Raw genomic sequence first — 19,405 nt, forward strand, 5'->3', positions numbered from 1 at the left:
CGGCTGCCGCCTGTCAAAAACAATGCATTCTGGTTACATTAAAATACTTTTGTCCAACTTTGATCGGCGCTGCAGCCGCCCTACGATCACATGTGCATTCAAAGTACCGCGAGAGCAAAACGGGACCAGCCGCCTAGGTCAGGCCAGAGCTGTAGAGAGAGAGAGTTGTGACAACTCCGTTCACTCCAATGGACCAGTTTTTTTACAGCAATGGCGGATCGTGGCCGCTCAATAGTTCCCGGAAGTTAGCGCTCATACTATCAGCGCCGTAGAGATGCAGCAGAAGAGACCGCTGTGATGTGAACTTTTGAAAGGTATGACATTTATAGAACAACATAGTATATTATCAGCACAGCTAATCAAATTACCCTGTGCATTAAAACAGATGATTATTAGATTATTCCTCACTTAATTAGTAGATTTACGGGATGTTATTCATTCTCTTCATGCAGTTTCATCCATCGTTGTGTAATTTAAAAGTGATTTTGCTGGTGGGGAGTTATTAAATAGACTTAGATATATTGCAAAGGATGCAGATGGACCAAAGTGAGAATGAAAAGTTTAATGTAGGTGAGCAGTTTTCATTTCAGAATCATGCTAGGCTAAATTTCCAAAAATGTATTATATAATATTATAATATCTACTATATTATAGAAGTAATTACAGTAAACCTGTACATTATTACTGTATTTTATACTTAAACGTCTTAGCTACTAAATAAGCACTGTGTTGAAGGAGCAGATGCCACAGGACTGCAATGTGATGGAGCATCACTTAACCATTTCTCCTGTGTTTTTCTCCTTCGCTATCTTGCTTTCAGAACAAGAACCACCTGAAGACTCCCTGTAAAGAGACAGCACCCTCACAATGAGTCTCTGGTTTTGGCAAGTCTTTCCCTGCTCTTTGTGAAAAAGTGCCAGTTCCCTTGTATGATTACATCACATTTTGTTGGTGTAATCTATAGATTGCTCCTGCTGACTATATCCAGCCTCTTACGAAGACTTCAGATGACCCAACACCTGTGAAGAGATGACGCCAACCCTTGAGAGGACTTCAGATGAAGCTGACTCTGAATAAACATACAAAACTGCTACATTTTCCTTGCATTGTAATCAACATGATCACATCATGTAACCATTGCTTTAATTTGTTCATTGTTTCTGTATATATTTAACTGTTTCTGAATACATGACGTTACTTAACTGCATGATTTGTATAGCCTAATTTTAGATCATTTCTACCATTACTTTGGCACAGTTACACCTGTTAACAGAACTCTTATTTGTAATGTAGAAACATTCATTTTCTGTAGAGCTGCTTTGAAACAATGTGTATATTAAAAAGTGCTATACAAATAAATGTGAATTGAACAAAACTTGATGCATCATTTTTTTTCTCCTCTCCAGATCAGTAGGGAAACCATACATTCACACTCCTTTCTGTGAGTGACTGGAGCACTCCCATGCAGCACAGCAAACTATAGTGGAGACTGTTCAAGGACAACATGCTTTACAGTTTATTATAAATGTATAAACCGATTGCTGTAAATAAGTGCATAACAAAAGTCAACATACATAAAATATATGATTAAATGTGTACAAATGTTTTAAGTTGTTTTAAATTGGAATATACTACAAATATATTTTTATATTTTAATAACTGAGGGGTGCACAAGAATCAAACACATTGAACAAGACTAGGTTTCACTTAATAAAATATCTTCATTTATTTGGAACGAATTTTCTAAGACAACAAACTTAACATTTACCATGAGATTAGTAAAACGACAATGAACAGGTATATTTGTGATTGAACTTGACTAACAAGCAAGTTGTAAGAACACACACACACATATAATTATATTTATATAGAGAGGCTGAAGTTACCTTGCACATTAATCCTCAAATAGTAGCAGATTTTATCTTTTAAAAACAACACTAATATAACTACATCTATATATATATACTACGTATACATTATTTTATAAATAATGTAAATAAATTATTTTATTGTCTACTAATTATCAAAAATCACAGTTCTGTCTCTCCAACTCAATGTATTTAAATTGCCCGCTATGAACTTCCTGGAACTAGTTGAGGTTTACGTGAATCACGTGATGATCGAGCGTTTTGGACTTCCGTTGACGCAACTCTCTCTTTCCATGGCTCTGGGCTCCACTACAGCCACGTCCTGTCAATCACCAGCTAAGCCCCACCTTCCGCCACCCCCCCTGCAGCCGCTTCCTGTCAATCACTAACCAAGCTCCTCCCACCGCCAAATTTTGACTGTAAACATCCCGCCGAGAGCGCGCGCCATCTTTGTCGGATTCAATGAGAGGAAACTGTTGCTAACTTCTCTCCGCAGGAGGGGAGAGAATAGACTAACCATAATCAACACGGATAACATATTTTGAATGGTACGTTCCGGAAAATGTGTGTTGTTGCGGATAAATATGCTTGTGAAGTGGAATATATGAGCGGGAGGGTGAAATTTGACGCTTACGTGCTGTTGCTAATCAACAGTTGGCTAATGCTAATTGCTAACGATAGCTTGAAAATAATTTGTCTTTGCAGGTAACGTTATTGTTAAAATTATAACTATTATTGGTTTCTAACTTGTTTTCGATGTTTATGATCTAGAAAAATAAACTCTGCCACTTACAGCTTAGAAGTGATATATTTATTGGTTATTTTATGGGTAAGTAGCGTAGCTTGCTAATCAACAACTTAGCCAAACGCTTGGGTGAAAATTAGCGCAACTCTTTTCCATCTTTATTAATGTATTTTTCTATATTTCGCGTGTATTCGACTTTAAAAAAAAAAAAAGCTGCATGGGATAATACGGCGTTTTGGTGGCGTGCAACTGTGTTATAACGTTACCTAGCCTCCACGTTTTAATGTTGGTGTAAAGGCGGGCAATGCTTTTAAATGCTATTAATGTAATGCATCTGACTAGTAACTCAGACTAAAAACAAAGGTTTAGATTTGCTGCAAATATTATTCACTTAGAGTCTTGCACACGATTTGACTTTTGCTTGTATGTGCATTTCGTTGGCTGGTTGTGCAGTATAAATTATGCATTCTATCATTCTCGTGTATTCTGTATCTCAAAACCTAGTGAGTTGCCAATGGTGCTTAAATTGCTGCCTAGGTAATCATGTTTCAGTGCATAGGTTTTAAGACATTACTATGCTCTTAAGTTTTGAAGGAATACTCTTGTGTCTCTTTCCAGGTGTAGCAGAGAGATCTCGGAGCCTTGACCAGACACCAGGGCAATGTTTTACGCCCACTTCGTCCTCAGTAAACGTGGGCCGCTGGCCAAGATCTGGCTGGCGGCCCATTGGGACAAAAAGCTGACAAAAGCACACGTCTTTGAATGCAACCTGGAGAGCAGCGTGGAAAGCATCATTTCACCAAAGGTACGTCTTTAACGCTGCTGCTTGTTTTCTTTTTGATAGTGTGTGTCAATGCATATGTTAATTCTGTTTTGTTACTGTTAAAATAGGTGAAAATGGCTCTGCGTACATCTGGCCATCTTCTCTTGGGTGTGGTGAGGATCTACCATAGAAAAGCCAAATATCTTCTGGCTGATTGCAATGAAGCGTTTATCAAGATCAAAATGGCTTTCCGCCCAGGTAGTGAATCTAATTGCAAATTTTTGTGAAATCTATAGATTTCAAAGTCACCTGGGTTTGACTGTCTGTATTAACTAGAATGCATTGTGTTTTGTAGGTGTTGTTGATCTGCCAGAAGACAACCGTGAGGCTGCGTACAACGCCATCACCTTACCAGAGGAGTTCCATGATTTTGACCAGCCCCTTCCTGATCTGGAGTAAGGAGCACTTGTTGTCTTCTGTTGCTTTTAACACAAGATGTTTGGTGTACGTTAATACACAGACAGTGTATGAAATATTTACAGTGTAATTGGTGTCACTTTGCTTTCTGTATAAAACTTCACAGTGGTCCTGGAATTTTAAAATCATCTATGTGAATTTTTGTTAGTTATGCTCTAAGCATTTCTTCCGTTGTAAAGGACTCCTCCTGAGTGTGACTTTGCATTTATGATTGATAAATTCCTAAATCCCTCTATTTCAGTGATATAGATGTAGCACAGCAGTTCACCCTGAACCAGAGTCGTGTTGAAGAGATCACCATGAGGGAGGAAGTAGGAAACATCAGTCTCATGGCCGACAATGACTTTGGTAAAAACTCATAAGCTTTTAGTTTCCCCACGGATCTGAAATATATTTGTGTTAGTAGATTAATTACATTAATTATGTATTTTCTAAATTAAAACTTAAAGGTGCAGTAGGAGATCTTGGAAAATGCTAACTTTAGCCTGATAGCACTGAAAGCGAACGTCCCACCCTCCCTGCAATCGCCGTCCAACGCCCCCTGAATGCATTTACGCTCACAGACCAGAACACCAGAGACAACATTACAATAGGCTACATCAGCGGTTCCCAATTCCAGCCCATGTTCCAAAGTGAAGTAAACTTCAACGGATTTACCCCGCTCAGGGAGTAGGGAGCAATGAACACTGTGTAGGAAATAAACACTGAAAGTCAATATTAAAGGTGTAGTAGGAGATCTTGGAAAATGCTAACTTTAGCCTGATAGCACTGAAAGCGAACGTCCCACCCCCCCTCCCTTCGCCGTCCAACGCCCCCTGAATGCATTTACGCTCACAGACCAGAACACCAGAGACAACATTACAATAGGCTACATCAGCGGTTCCCAATTCCAATCCTTGCGCCCTCCTGCTCTGCACATTTCATATGTATCTCTTATCATGTGCGACGTTTGTTCTACTTGACCGTGAGTGCCCTGGGAAGTGTACATCACCGGATATTCCGCCATGATTCCAGTTCGAAGCGAGCGTATATGTTCCATACAAAGGGCATTAAAGTGTGCGAGACGTGAATTTAAATAGTATTTATTTACAGAGGTATATTATTTCACACTTCTCTAGTAAGTTTTGTCTGTGTGTGAAAACGCTGCGCAGCACAAATCCATGAATGAATGTTCTGAAGTGACGTAAACTTCAACGGATTTCCCCTGCTTCCCTTGCGCGAGGACTGGAATTGGGAACCGCTGGGCTACATCGTGTATCATTCACCGGTGAGAAAACTTTATAATACAGTTAGTAAAACTACTACAATACCATGAAGGAAGATCGGCTTGTTGATGTTTGTCTGCCATTCTCGCTCTGTCTGCACAACGTGCGTGAACGCGCTGATGACGTATCCTGTCTGCGCGAACACAGGCAGGTAGGAAAGCCAATTAAAACGCTCGGACCGAGCTTTTTGATTGGACAAACATTTCTTGGTCCTACGCCTTCCACAGAATATATAAATACAGATAAATACATTTAGACCACTTAACTTAATGATTGCTATCCGGATGTGAAGAGACTTTCAACCAGCATAACAAAAAATGTTTCTGAAGACAATCACCTATTGCACCTTTAAACTGATTTCTATTTATAGCTCTATTAAATTCTTATTACAAAACGTTATAACATTTTTATATTAAAATAGACCATTTCTTTTCATATCTCAATCAGAGGAATAGTTCACCCAAAAATGAAAAGTTGCATGTTTGTAAGAAATCCATAAAGATGTTTTTAACTTCAAACCATTGCTTTCGGCTGCTTTCTCCAGTGAAAATTTCACCTTGTCTGAATCAGGAGAGAAATATGCACAGATCAAGCACCGTTTACAAGCGAAGGCAAATGTGGGTGGATTTTGATGTGAGAGGACAACAAGAGATGGGCTTTTTCACTGGAGGAAGCATTGTTATAGATTTTGGACTGGTATAGTGATGGTTTAAAGTTAAAATGCCTTAATAATGGTTTTGTTTCTTAGAAACATGCAGCTTTTCACTTTACTACAAGATAATTGGTGGACTGGAGTCTTGTGGATTATTGTGATACCTGGGCACCCCATCTGAGCAGTCTGTGTGTGGGAAACACGATTTATTCTAGTGAGTCACGTGATCCATGTTCTCCATAACTTAATGCTGGTAATGTCATATCAGGTGACTTTGGCATGGATGATCGTGAGATAATGAGGGAAGAGAATGCTTTTGAGGTGGACATCATCCATGGATCCTCTGCCGCCACCCTGCTTCTGGAAGCTGAGCCTGGTCCCGCTCACCTCCCTGACAAATCAACCAACCTTGACTATGACGACTTTGGGGAGAACAACCTGGAAAACAGTGATGGTGGAATTCTGAGTAAGTTCCAATTTGATTTGACTTGTATAGTGTTCATATGATGATGTGATACTAAACCCTGTGTCTGCTCAATTTCAGTGGATAAGATTCTGAGCAATGAGGATGGTGGTGGTATATTCGATGATCCTCCAGCTATCACAGACAGTGTGATGATGCCTCAAGACCACGGTGATGATGACGACGACTTTGATGCTTTTTCTCGTAAGTAAATCCTACAAAATAGCTCGTTTCTATAAAATAACTAGAAATGTGGATTATGAAGTAAAAAAATGTTTATTGAAATTTTCCCTGCCATATCAAGTTTTTATGGAAATGTATAAATTAAAAGTTTTTTTGTATTCATGTTAATTCTCTACATTAAAAAAATGGTTACATTTCATTTTAAGGTTATACAATTAAAGGCAGAGTAAGTGATTTCTGGTAGCCAATGTTGATATTTGAAATCACCAAAACAAACACGCCCCTACCCCAAAAGGGTCTTGCCCCTATTTTAATAGCTCCGCCCCACATATACGTACACAACCCAGGCAACGATTAGTTCTGTGAAACAAAGCAAAACCAATGTTACACCGTGTCTACGGACGTGAGCGGCGCGGCGCAACAAATCCCCGACAGAAAACTGCTGCCGGGTTCTATTTATGACGTGCTGACACAAATTTCAAATGGTTTTCAACGGTCGTTTGATCGCGTCCAGTGTAGGCAGACTTTAGCTGTTGTAGACACGGTGTTACTCACCTACTGAGAAGAAACAAAGCAACCTCGGCGTCCGATCACAGGCCTCCGCTCCTTGAGTTCTCTCCAGCGCTGGAAAGCTGATCCGATATTTACACGGGTCCTACTTCTTGCCTTATCGTTCCGCAGACATTTTCCCTCTTTTGTTTTTTATCCGCCATCCCCATCTTTCTGTCGCTCGGCTCAGCTAATGTCCGTCCCATGCACTGAACGCGCTCTCCTCCACATCACGAGTAGACACGCCCCTTATTGCTGATTGGCTACAAGTTTGTTTTGCGATTCGGCCCGAATCAGTTTTCTAAAGTGTTTTTGAAAAATCACATACCCTGCCTTTAAATGCCGAGTAAGTTTAATTAACAAAATATACTTAGTTATAGGGTTAGAGTTTGGTTTAGGGTTAGTTGCTTGTAATAATGCATTTTGTACTGTTAGTACTATAGTAAGTATGTAACAAGGATATTATAAAATAGTTTTACCAAGTATTTTTCTTTTCTAACAAATCATTTCTTGGTGTTTTACCATTAGACAACTTGAACAAACCTTTCCATGTCACAAAAATCTAAGTTGTTTATATATTTAAAAACCCTGATTCACAATAATGAGGGAATAAAGGGTCTTTTCTGTAGTAACGTTTTCTATGATGAATTTGTGAGCAAGAAATAAGTATATTTGAAATGTTTTTTTTTGCATTTTTAAACAAATATGAACAGCAAACACAAGTGTAAAGTCATTTACTCTCATAATGTGTCTACATTATCATTTCAGCTGCTGCCGGTCTTGACAGTCCAGACTCTGGACCAGTGGAGCCTCTTCCCAACACCACAGACCAGACAGAACAGACCACTCTGGTGCCCAATGAAGACGAAGCTTTTGCTCTTGAGCCCATTGACATTACTGGTAAAAATGAACAAAAAATTTACATTGAATTAAATGATCAAATGGATCTCAGTCTCATAGCTTGTTTCAACTATCTATATTATGATTTTTGTGGCCTGAATATGAATTAATACAACACTTGTGGTGTGCTCTTAGTGAAAGAGACCAAGGCTAAGAGAAAGAGAAAGCTCATTGTCGACAGTCTGAAGGAGTTGGACAGTAAGACCATCCGCGCTCAGTTGAGCGACTACTCCGATATCGTCACCACGCTGGATTTGGCTCCTCCTACTAAGAAACTGATGATGTGGAAGGAAACTGGTGGTGTAGAGAAGCTGTTCTCATTGCCGGCTCAGCCTCTCTGGAACGGCCGACTGCTGAAGGTGATGGTTGATCTTACGTCACTGTAACATCAGTGTGATAAAGCTCAGGGCTAAATTAACGGGAAATGTGTCTGTTGTAGATGTTTACTCGCTGCTTGACTCCACTGGTGCCTGATGAGCTGAGGAAGAGGAGGAAGGGAGGAGAGGCCGACAGCCTGGAGGACTTCCTGAAGGAGCTGGAGAACCCAGAAGTGCCTAGAGAGGAGGTGCTGGGTCACAGGAGTGAAGTGATTGGTAAGCTCTTGACTTGCTGTTGAGTGGTTATATAAGCACGACTGCTGTAGCTTAACAGATGGGTTTTCAAACTGGGGTCTGGGGACCACAAGTGAGTGACAGGTGAAAACAAATAAGTAAAATAAGTTTAACTGAATAAAAAGTATTCAAATAAATAATACAAATGTATTTAAATAAATAGTACAGTATTGTAGTATCTAGAAAACACATGATAATGAAAATAGAAAAGTGTAAAAATGTTAAAAATAAAAAGAGATTAAAAAAATGATTAAAATGGATAATAAAAATATTTTATATGTAAATAAGAAAAATAGATTTCAAATACATTTAACAGTACAGCACTATAAGGAGTAGAAAACACATAATGTAACTAAATATTAGTAATATTTTATACATATATAATATTTATTTTTCACAATATAAATTTAGTCTTAATTGGTTATTTTAGTATAGTTGAGAGAGATACATATATGATTTAAGATTTGATTTATATATACTGGGTTTTATTTTAAAGTTTTAGTAATATTGTTGTGTTTATCATTTGTGTGTTTTTTTTAAATGTCCATATAGTATTTATTAATGTTCTAGTTAACTTAAACTAAACAAAAATGGCAACTAGCTGAAATAAAAAAAAATTTTTTTATTTTTTTTATTATATACAGTTAACATTACATTTTATTTCAAGTAGGGAAAAGTATTTTTTTTTTTCATGGTTTTAGTTAATGAGAATATCCCTAGTCTTTATACGTTTAAAAATATAGTTGCCTTTTAAATTTTAGAATGGGGATCTCTTGAATGAGGAGGATCATATTTGGGGGTCCATGGCTAAAAAGTTTGAAAACCCCTGTTTTTTTTATTTTTTTTATTATATACAGTTAACATTACATTTTATTTCAAGTAGGGAAAAGTATTTTTTTTTTTTCATGGTTTTAGTTAATGAGAATATCCCTAGTCTTTATACGTTTAAAAATATAGTTGCCTTTTAAATTTTAGAATGGGGATCTCTTGAATGAGGAGGATCATATTTGGGGGTCCATGGCTAAAAAGTTTGAAAACCCCTGGCTTAACACAGTTGTGTCATAGTCATTTGAAAGCCTCAAGTTAAAGTCTCCTACTTGTGCCCTACAGATCAGACCATCATGGAGGAGCCCAGTATGCTGCAGGCTTCTTCTATGGAGGGCAGCAGAACCGCTCTGGACGAGTCCATGATGCCACCTCCATCTCGCCAGCGTGGAGTCAAGCGCAAGTCGCTTGAGAAAGATGCAGCTTTGCCTGTAAGTCAACCAGATAATCATGCTGCTTTGTAAAGGTTTTGGAATGTAGCCTAATGGTGCTCAATTGTCATTCCAGCAAATGGGAGTGTTGGATCAGACGCTTCAACCCGTGGATCAGTCGGTCCTTTCCCAACAGCTCGACATGCCCCAGGTGGATCTTCCTCCTGAGGACTGCACTGACCTCTCTAGACTGGTACCAGAGCTGGACCTATTAGACGACAAAAGCAAGGAGAAAGACAAGGACGACAGCGACGAAGAGGTGAGACGTTTGTCATTGAAAGGTGGAAGAAAATGTCTCATTTTGACTTTGCCATTACTATGGAAGCCCGATCCCACATCGGAAAGAATTGTGACTTTTTATATAGTTTATATCTCACAATTCAGACTTTTTCCTCAGAATTCTAAGAAAAAAGTCAGGATTATGAGAGTAGCAGTTACCTTTTTATTTTTGTGGTGGGAAAAACAGAATTATGAATTCAGGATTTAGAGAAAAAGTCAGAATTCTGAGTTGGGACATAACTCGATTGCGAGAAGAAATATTTGCAATTGGTTTGTAAAGATAAACTTGCAATTTGATTTTTTTTTTCGCTCAATTGCGAGTTTATATCTTGCAATTCTGACTTAAAATTTTGCAATTCTGGGGGGAAAATGTCAAATTCTGAGTTGGTCTTGCAATTCTGACTACTTAGTTCTTTTTTTAATGTCATGGCAAAAACAAAACATAATTCTAATAGAATTCTGACTTCATATCTCACAATTCTGAGTTTCTTGTAATTCTGAGGGGGAAAAATGCAAGGAAAAGTCAGTCTGAGATTATATCTCGCAATTACTCTTTCCCCCCCCGCCCCCTTGCAGAAACAAGCTTCCATATGTTACTGATAATTGTTCAATGTGCTTTAATCAACAGGGTGAGGAGGGACAAGGAGGAGACCAGGACCAAGAGGAGCGACGGTGGAACAAGAGAACTCAGCAGATGCTTCACGGTCTTCAGGTTTGTATTTGGACCATATATCTTCACAAGAAAAATGTTCAAAACACGTTTCCTCATTTTCTTCTGTTTTGGCAGCGTGTGGTGGCTAAAACTGGAGCCCAGTCCATCAGCCTGCTCGAGCTGTGCATAAACAACAACAAGAAACAGGCAGCAGCCAAGTTTTACAGCTTCTTGGTGCTGAAGAAACAGCAGGCCATCGAGCTGACGCAGACCGAGCCGTACAGCGACATAATCGCCACGCCAGGACCGCGGTTCCATATTGTATAGATGCATACTCTCTATTTTTTAGTTTTTAGTAGTTGTATTTAACAGTTTTGTTTTGCTACTGTTGCTTTTTGTATCAGTTTTTGTCCTTTGGGGCCAATTTTAAAGGTTTTGAGTCACATCCAATAGATCATGAAGACATTGTACCCACATAGGTGTTATTTGTTAGTACATGTTGGACCTCAATATTGTCAAAGCCATTGGGATTGTTCAGTTTCACTACTTTTTCCCCCCCCCATTGTTCTGTTTTTATTTTCCTTTATAAGCGCTACCCCAGCAAGTTTTACATTTAAGTAGAGTTAGTTATGTGTACATTTTAACTTTTTAATAATGTCACAATTGAGAGACAAAGGTTTATTTTTGGAAACCCAAGTGGATTTAACAACACAATAGTTCAATGTTTTGTATCTCTCTTTTAATGGCAATTATGGTTATTAAAGGTTTGTTAAACTCCTGCATACAATTGGAATTTTTATGCACTTGTGATTAAATTTTGATATTGATTTGAAAAAAAGTGTTTCCTCCATTCCTCTGATTTTACGTTGTTCTTTAGTGTTTGTATTTGATTGGGATCTATGGTTTTTAACACAAAAATATGAATTTCAACCTAGGTCAGGTGTCGGGAACCTTTTTTGACCAAAGAACCATTTCCCTCCATTTTTTTGTTAAAGCATTTTTCAGAAAGAGCCACAAAAAAAAAAACTTAAACAAACATGCAACAAACAATAAATAAGCTGCAGGATGTAATTAATTGTACAGGGCTTTTAATGTGAGGTTGAGTTACCACCTGAGGAGCATAAATCCTTTTTAGAGTTCTGTGTGTGTGTGTGTGTATGAGTGAGTGTACAACGCACAGTGCTTACTTGCATCGACTGTTAAAGTGAATACTCACTGAGGTGGGCATTTTGAATTTTTCCTCTCACACAGTGAATCTCTTATTTACATCGTGTCTATGCTTGCTTTGTTATAAAGAGAGCATTCACGAGTTTGTAGAACTCAGAACTGGACAAAAAACAACATACCTCTGCTGCAGGAACATGTTGTAAAAAGAAAACCGGGTCTTGTAGTGTGTAGGCATAATGCAACTGGATTTTGAGTAATTAATTTATCTAAATTTCTCTAGGTTGAACTATCCTTTATTGGTGTTCTGTTTTTTATAGAAATTGGTCCGTTTCAGTTATAATGCGGGTTGTTATTGTTTGGGTGAATGTCTGTTACTCAGATTTTTAAAAAAGTGTGCCTCCCTATGAAATTTTCTGGTTCGATTATAATGAATCCATTCGCAGACTGACTTCTTATCAATACTGTATCCCGCAATGCAATGTTATTCTTAATTATTTGGCATTCTTACACAAAGACTGAGAATGAGTCCTTAGCCATCTTCAAGAATCGGCTAAAAACACATCTCTTCCATCTTTATTTGACCCTCTGACTCTAGCACTCTCTATTCTAATTCTATTCTTTAAAAAAAAAACTAGCTTCTCTAATATTTTGGTATTCTATGTTTTCTTTTTATTTATTATACAATTATAATTCTGACTTTCTGATTTATCTAAATTTCTCTAGGTTGAACTATCCTTTATTGGTGTTCTGTTTTTTATAGAAATTGGTCCGTTTCAGTTATAATGCGGGTTGTTATTGTTTGGGTGAATGTCTGTTACTCAGATTTTTTAAAAAGTGTGCCTCCCTATGAAATTTTCTGGTTCGATTATAATGAATCCATTCGCAGACTGACTTCTTATCAATACTCATTCCCGCAATGCAATGTTATTCTTAATTATTTGGCATTCTTACACAGACTGAGAATGAGTCCGTAGCCATCTTCAGGAATTGGCTAAAAACACATCTCTTCCATCTTTATTTGACTTGTTATAGCATTTGTTGATTTTGATTGCTAAAAACATCAACCTCAAATGGGTGCTCGACTAAAAAACAAGTAGAAAAAAATTTATATAAAGTCGGCAACACCAAAGCTCCAAAAGTATCAAAAATTTGATTGCTTTCATTAATGTCCTCATTTGTAAGTCGCTTTGGCTAAAAGCGTCTGCTAAATGACTAAATGTAAAGTAAGACACTAAATAAAATTTTGTTCGTTTAGGTGACAATAACTGCAGCGTAATGAGGGTTGACATCAATATAACATAATACTGTTTCAAACGTTTACTGTTGCGTAATATCCATTGTTTCACATGCTAATGGCAAATATTAGGGAGTATACAGTATGCACAGCTAAATACGCAGTACAGTAGTCTAGTACTCCATTTTAAATAAAGCCATTGCGCTGTTTTTGATCAGTTAACTTCTAGTGTGAGCTGCTAAATGATTATGTGATTAATATATCACAATGCAGTATTTTTGCTTTTAATTTTAGGACGAAAACGCGAGAATCACCCATTTATGTTCCTAAATCGCGACTCTTATTTTGACACGGTAAAAGTCTTCTCGTAAAAGTCCTCTTACAGGAAGTAGTCGCGTCGTTCCGGAAAAACCTCCTTGCACGTGCTTTGGCCTTTTCCCTCTTTATTAGACAATGGGCAGCCTTAAAGAATCAGCTGTCTCGGGTTCCAATCCACTGGATTCTCCGGTGAAACAGATCCAGATCGATGGGCTGGTGAGTGGTTATTCTGACGCGTGAAGCGGCTGTTTGTCGGAGCCTCGTGTTGTGTTCAGCTGCAGGTTGCTAGGGGGAGCTCAGCCTTCACTGTATCAGGAAGCGCACTGAAAATATACCGCAGTAAAACTGTATTTTATTGTTGTATTAGTTTAGGTAGTACCAGGGCTTTGAACATTCTACTCCCCGAAAATGTATAGTGGTGGTACAACCATCTGCTGCCATCACTGTACCATGGTATTTTGAGATATACCATGGTACTGAAGTTACTATGGTAACGTTATCCGTCCTTCCTGAAAGTACAGTGGTTTTTGTCAGCGTACCATTATATTACTATGGTATTCTTACAAGTACATTAAAGTGCACGAATGTCCCATGATATACCATCGTATACCATTACTATGTTTTTACTATTCTTCAAGATACTCACAAGAGCACCATGGCAGTACAGTGGTACATTTTAACATATTTTTAAATAAGTGATGACAATATATACAATTACTACTACTAGTGTTGGGAAGGTTACTTTGGGAATGTAATAGGTTACAGATTACAAGTTACCCTATTTAAAATGTAATGTGTAGTAACTATTTCAATTATTTCTTTATTTAGGCCTAAGTAATGTAACTGATTACAACTGAAAACTTTTCTTATTACTTTTCTACATTTCTAATGTTTTCAAATGTTAATCATTTTGAAACCGTTAAAGCAGGCAGGGTTAACCTTACAGTAGTTCTCAACACTGATTACTGTCAGACTTTTAAAATCCTTCATCACTTGAATTATGATTATAATAATTAAATTTTAAAGCGTAGCCAGCACAAAATCAGACTTTAGCACCGCTTTTTACTGTGAGATCGATTTGAGGTTAAATACAGATTAAAAAACATAAGAAATAGTTTAGTAGCTATGATACTATTTTTGAAATCAAATCTTTGCATAACCATGACAGGAAACACTGGCATCTAACAATGCCTAGGAAAAAAAAAACAGCTAATCTTAAGAAATAAAGCATAGGCTATACATAAAACCAAATAGGAAATAAAACCGTTATTGAATAAGCATGTGTCCTATTCTGTGTCCTAAACTCCTGAAACATTGGTGTCTCATATTTTAGAGCAGACAATGCTCTAAAATATGAGACCATGATATTCTTGGAAGCACTTTCGAGTTTTATTGTTAAAGGGATAGTTCACCCAAAAATGAAAATTCTGTCATCATTTACTCACCTCATGTTATTCCAAACCTGTATGAATTCCTCTATTCTGCTGAACATAAAAGAAGACATTTTACAGAATATTGGTAACCAAGCAGTTTTTGGTTCCCTTTGACTTCCACAGTATTCCATAGCATTTTTTTTTTCATACCATGGAAGTCAGTGGCTACCAGCAACTGTTTGGTTACCAACATTATTCAAAATATTGAAAATTAATATGGTCTGAGACCATCACCAGCACAGTATGTCGTTTATTGATTTAAGGCTCACTTTGTCCGTCTGGCTGAAATATATGAATATGATCCGCTCTAGTGTTCTTGTGTGGTGGTGTGTATGACTTCAGAATAATAAGAGCTAGCTGAAACTAACATTTGTCAGAATTGCTGTTTATTCCTTAAAGTCTAAAACTTTTTTCACAGTAGAAAAGTTGCTTAATGCACTTTACAACTTCTTTTCTCATTTGTTATTTCTGTTGGGCTGCTGCTGCTGACCTCGTTTTTCACTTCGCTTTAGGTGCCATACATTATTTTCCTGGGATTGTTTTTCGAAGTCATTCTACACCATTAGCCTGCATTCCCTTATACGGACCAGTGATTCCCGTTAGATAAAGGCTGAAGTTTGAGTACAGAGTTTGTAGTTTGGCATTTGGTCTAAACCCTCCAATTATCATCACAGTAATGCATGCGGACGGCCTGCTGTTTATCTCCTGGTGCGCAGTAGAACTGAAGGGTTTGCTTAATTAAAGAGATTGTCTGAGTTTGAGGTTGATGCAGTACAGATGTGGCAGTGCACTGCATTATATATCGCTGCCAAGAGAGGGCGAAGTTGTCTCAAGAAAAACACATCCTGTCATTTTCTGGTGCAGTTACTGCATTTTGGATGTAGATTGACCTTGCTAGGACAGTCGCTTGCATCTGTCCATTGTTTTCATCCGTCCTACGTTTAAATGCCTGTCGTAGTGTTTTCTTCTGTGAGCACAAAAGGAGATATTAAGCAGACAGTCAGAGCTGTTCTTTTGCAAATAAAGAGACTGGATTAATTAAGTCAAGCTCCCAAAAAGTTGCATATTTGAAATATTTTGCTTTTATTTCAGGTCTTCTTAAGCCATAAAATAGCTTTGTGAAAGGAACGGTCTGAAATACATAATTCAAATTGTAATTATTCGTCTCAACTGGAGTTCTCAAATCTCATTTGCACTTGTTAAATTAAAAAACTGTGACTTCAGATGCATTATTGACACGCTGTGCAATAGGTTCTCGCTTGCCACATGATTGTTTGAAGTTTGGAAAACCACAAATGATATTTGCAGAGGCAGATGAGATTATATGTAAATAATATCAGTGAATTTTCCTTTATTGTTTGTGCTAAGAATATATTATCTTTATCTCGTCTTTATCTAAATTGCACTGTACTGGCATAAATTGTATTTTTGGAACAATATTTTTCTATTTATTATTCTATTATTAACTTTTGTCCAAAGGATCAATACAGAGTTAATATATATACAGTGCTGAAAGTTTGTGAACCCTTTAGAAGTTTCTATATTTCTGCATAAATATGACCCAAAACATAATTAGATTTTCACACAAATCCTGAAAGTAGACAAAGAGAATCCAATCAAACAAAAGTTCTATGTTTTATATATAGGCTAAAGTGAGTTTGACGTTGTATTTTGTTGTTGCATTCAAGCAATTGACGCCGAATTGCCACTAATTCGAAAGTGAAAGTAAAATGCGCATGGTGCTTTTCAGCTATTTAAAAGCGAAGGAAAGCGAGGAAAAGATGGAAAATTCAAACGAACTAAAAACAAACAATTGCTTTACGCTGAATTGCAGCTATTTGAAAGTGAACGTAAAAATGCACACACCGCTTTTGCAAGCTATTTAAAAGTGAAGGGAAAAGAGGAAACGTCCCTGCCCCCATGGTGATACCGGTATTATCGGTGTTGTCACACGTCAAGAACACTAAGCAACCATGGTGTGCATGGCAGAATCGCAAGAAGAAAGCCACTGCTCTCCAAAAAGAACATTGCTGCCTGTCTGCAGTTTGCTAAAAATCATGTGGACAAGCCAGAGGAATACTGGAGAAATGTTTTGTGGATGGATGAGACCAAAATAGAACATTCATGCAGCAAGACAACGAAAGTCCTAAGTCCCAAGCACACAAGTCCTTCTACCAAAGAATGGTTAAAGAAGAACCGGATTTGTGTGAAAATCTAATTATGTTTTGGGTCCTATTTATTTAGAAAAATAGAAAATTCTAAAGGGTTCACAAACATTCAAGCAGCACTGTATATATATATATATATATATATATATATATACACACAATTTTTTCCTTTAGTTAAAATTAACAAGAAAATTACAGTTCCAGTAATAGTTATGGTTATCAGTTCAGTATTTCTCATTGTTTTTCTTGAAAGTTTATTCTCCAGTCATTTTTTAACGTTTCACATTATCTAAATTTATATATATATATATATATACGTTATACGTACATGATTTTATCCTTTTTAGTTAAAATATTTTTTTTGTAAAAATTAACAAGAAAAATTAGTTACAGCTCAATTAGTTGCTGTTTTCAGTACAGTATTTTTTAGATTTTGTTTTATTTTGTTCTCCAGTCATTATTTAACATTTCACATTATCTAAGCCTATTACTTAACTTGAACTATTACTATTACTTAAAAGTGAACTATTAGGCCTTATTTCGAGCTCTCGTGTGCAGGTTTCTCCTCCAGCATTGCAAATCTGAAGTACGAGCTCATTTGTACGCTTGGCGTGAAACTGTTCAATTACAATGTTGTCAAAGGCTGTTCATTTTGAGAGGCGGTTTAGCGTGCGGTTGTTAGAGATCTTGTTTCGTCATTGTTTTATGAAGATGGATCATAGACCTCGTCCTACCAGAACGACAGTCATCAGGCTATGGCTGTGCGTCCTTGCTCGGCTAACTGACAGGGACAGACGTTCACGTCAGCGTGATCCGTGGGGAACGTGTTCGTGCGTTTACCTGATTGCCTCGGGCTTGTGGGTTGCGTCACCCCTCAGCTGAGGCAAGTTTGAAAACAAGAAAGCCAACGAACACTCGCAATACGCCGCAGAGAGAATGCTAGTCATTGCAAAACAAAAGCGCCTATCAAAAATAGAACTGGCAAGCGTGCAATTCTCCTGAGTTCACGGGGGATCATTACATGAAATGTTGAGGCTGTGTTGTGCTGCTTTGATGGGGCTGTGTAGTCTGCGCGAGGCCCCCGTGTGCAGCAGTCAAAGCTCAGCCACGGCAGGAACGCATGCCGCATGCCGCATGCCCTCATTAAGTATTCTGTTATTGTCACCCAGCTGATGGAGGAGAAGAACAGGGGGTGTGGAGCGCCACTTTGAACCTGTGGGAAAAAAGCCAGCCCCCTGAGTTTCCTTAGGCCTGCGCTGACGCCCTGTTTGACGGAGGGGGTTCAGGGCAAGTCAGCGGCGGATCTGAGCTGATTGTGGCATCACAGTTGCTGTCTGATGGTTGTTATGAGATGCTTTTGCATAAAGCGGACTAGAGCTTTTATCGTGACAATTTAAAAACTAGCTCTGCCTTAAATTACTTTCCTTTCAGCTGATGTCAGCAAGGCCGCTCAGGCAATTGGTTAAAGGGGTCATATGATGTTGCTAAAAAGAACATTTTGTGTATTTGGTGTAATGAAATGTTTATGCGGTTTAAGGTTAAAAAAACACATTATTTTTCACATACTGTACATTATTGTTTCTCCTCTATGCCCCGCCATTCTGAAACGCGTCGATTTTTACAAAGCTCATCAGTCTGAAAAGCGAGCTGTGCTCTGATTGGCCAGCTATTGTGATTGGCCGAATACCTCAAGCGTGTGACGGAACTGTTACGCCCCTTGCCATATTGTGATGCCTTGTCCCGGCCGGAGCGACGAGACAAAAACATTAAAACCCATTATAAACGAGGCATTTGTTGCATCCAGTGGGAACATAATTATGGATTATAATGACTTATACTGTCTTTTTACGCGTTGCGTTGCATCGCGCCGCGTAAACATAAAACCATGTCTGCATTTGTGATCGTAGAAATGACAAGCAACAAGCACTACTCTACACTGCTCAAAACATCACTGCTCAAAACATCATATTCTCTTGTAAAATGTAAATGAGTGTAAATGTCAACATCATTTGTGTTTAAAAGTCTGAAGTCTATCATACAAAACATGAGCGTCTTGTCGCATTAATATAGAATTTAGACTTTTATCCTCATTTATGATTGATTACGTTTTAATGGGTGCGTCGATCCGATATTCAGTATCGGTATCGCTCCGATACTGGCATTTTCTGCTGGATCGGGTTATCGGTCAGACATAAATAAAGATAAAAGGTTTTGCATAAAAGGAATTTATCTTGCTGGAGTTTCGTGCTCGTCGGAGTTTCGTTGATCACAAGACTGGAGTAGAGAGCACTATGAATTGTTCGTCACAAGCACAGTAACTGAAATTTAAAACTGTTAAAAGAAAAGGCTCAATAAACTAACGCACATTTAATACACTACGCATCAATAGCTCTTCACTTTGTGCTTTGAACTTCTCTATGCT

General features: G+C 37.9%; 2 protein-coding genes across 2 annotated transcripts in view; both read left to right on the forward strand.

Moving 5' to 3' along the window:
• Positions 1–2,301: 2,301 nt before the first annotated feature.
• LOC107726662 (double-strand-break repair protein rad21 homolog) lies at positions 2,302–11,501 on the forward strand. Its single transcript, XM_016536326.1, has 14 exons — positions 2,302–2,416; positions 3,232–3,418; positions 3,505–3,634; positions 3,732–3,831; positions 4,095–4,201; positions 6,039–6,236; positions 6,315–6,437; positions 7,734–7,865; positions 8,001–8,224; positions 8,305–8,458; positions 9,587–9,732; positions 9,809–9,991; positions 10,640–10,723; positions 10,799–11,501. The coding sequence occupies exons 2-14, from the start codon at positions 3,275–3,277 to the stop codon at positions 10,988–10,990; spliced, it is 1,917 nt and encodes a 638-aa protein (XP_016391812.1). The 5' UTR covers positions 2,302–2,416; positions 3,232–3,274; the 3' UTR covers positions 10,991–11,501.
• A 1,947-nt stretch (positions 11,502–13,448) lies between these two features.
• The window catches only part of eif3ha (eukaryotic translation initiation factor 3, subunit H, a), a 75,010-nt gene continuing 69,053 nt past the window's right edge, over positions 13,449–19,405 (forward strand). Inside the window, exon 1 of the mRNA XM_016536327.1 lies at positions 13,449–13,598. Coding sequence (XP_016391813.1) covers positions 13,518–13,598 — 81 coding nt within the window. The 5' untranslated portion in view covers positions 13,449–13,517. The remainder of the gene's footprint in view (positions 13,599–19,405) is intronic.

Source organism: Sinocyclocheilus rhinocerous, unplaced genomic scaffold, assembly GCF_001515625.1.
Source record: "Sinocyclocheilus rhinocerous isolate Xijiao unplaced genomic scaffold, SAMN03320098_v1.1 scaffold5, whole genome shotgun sequence".
NCBI classification, from domain to species: domain Eukaryota; kingdom Metazoa; phylum Chordata; class Actinopteri; order Cypriniformes; family Cyprinidae; genus Sinocyclocheilus; species Sinocyclocheilus rhinocerous.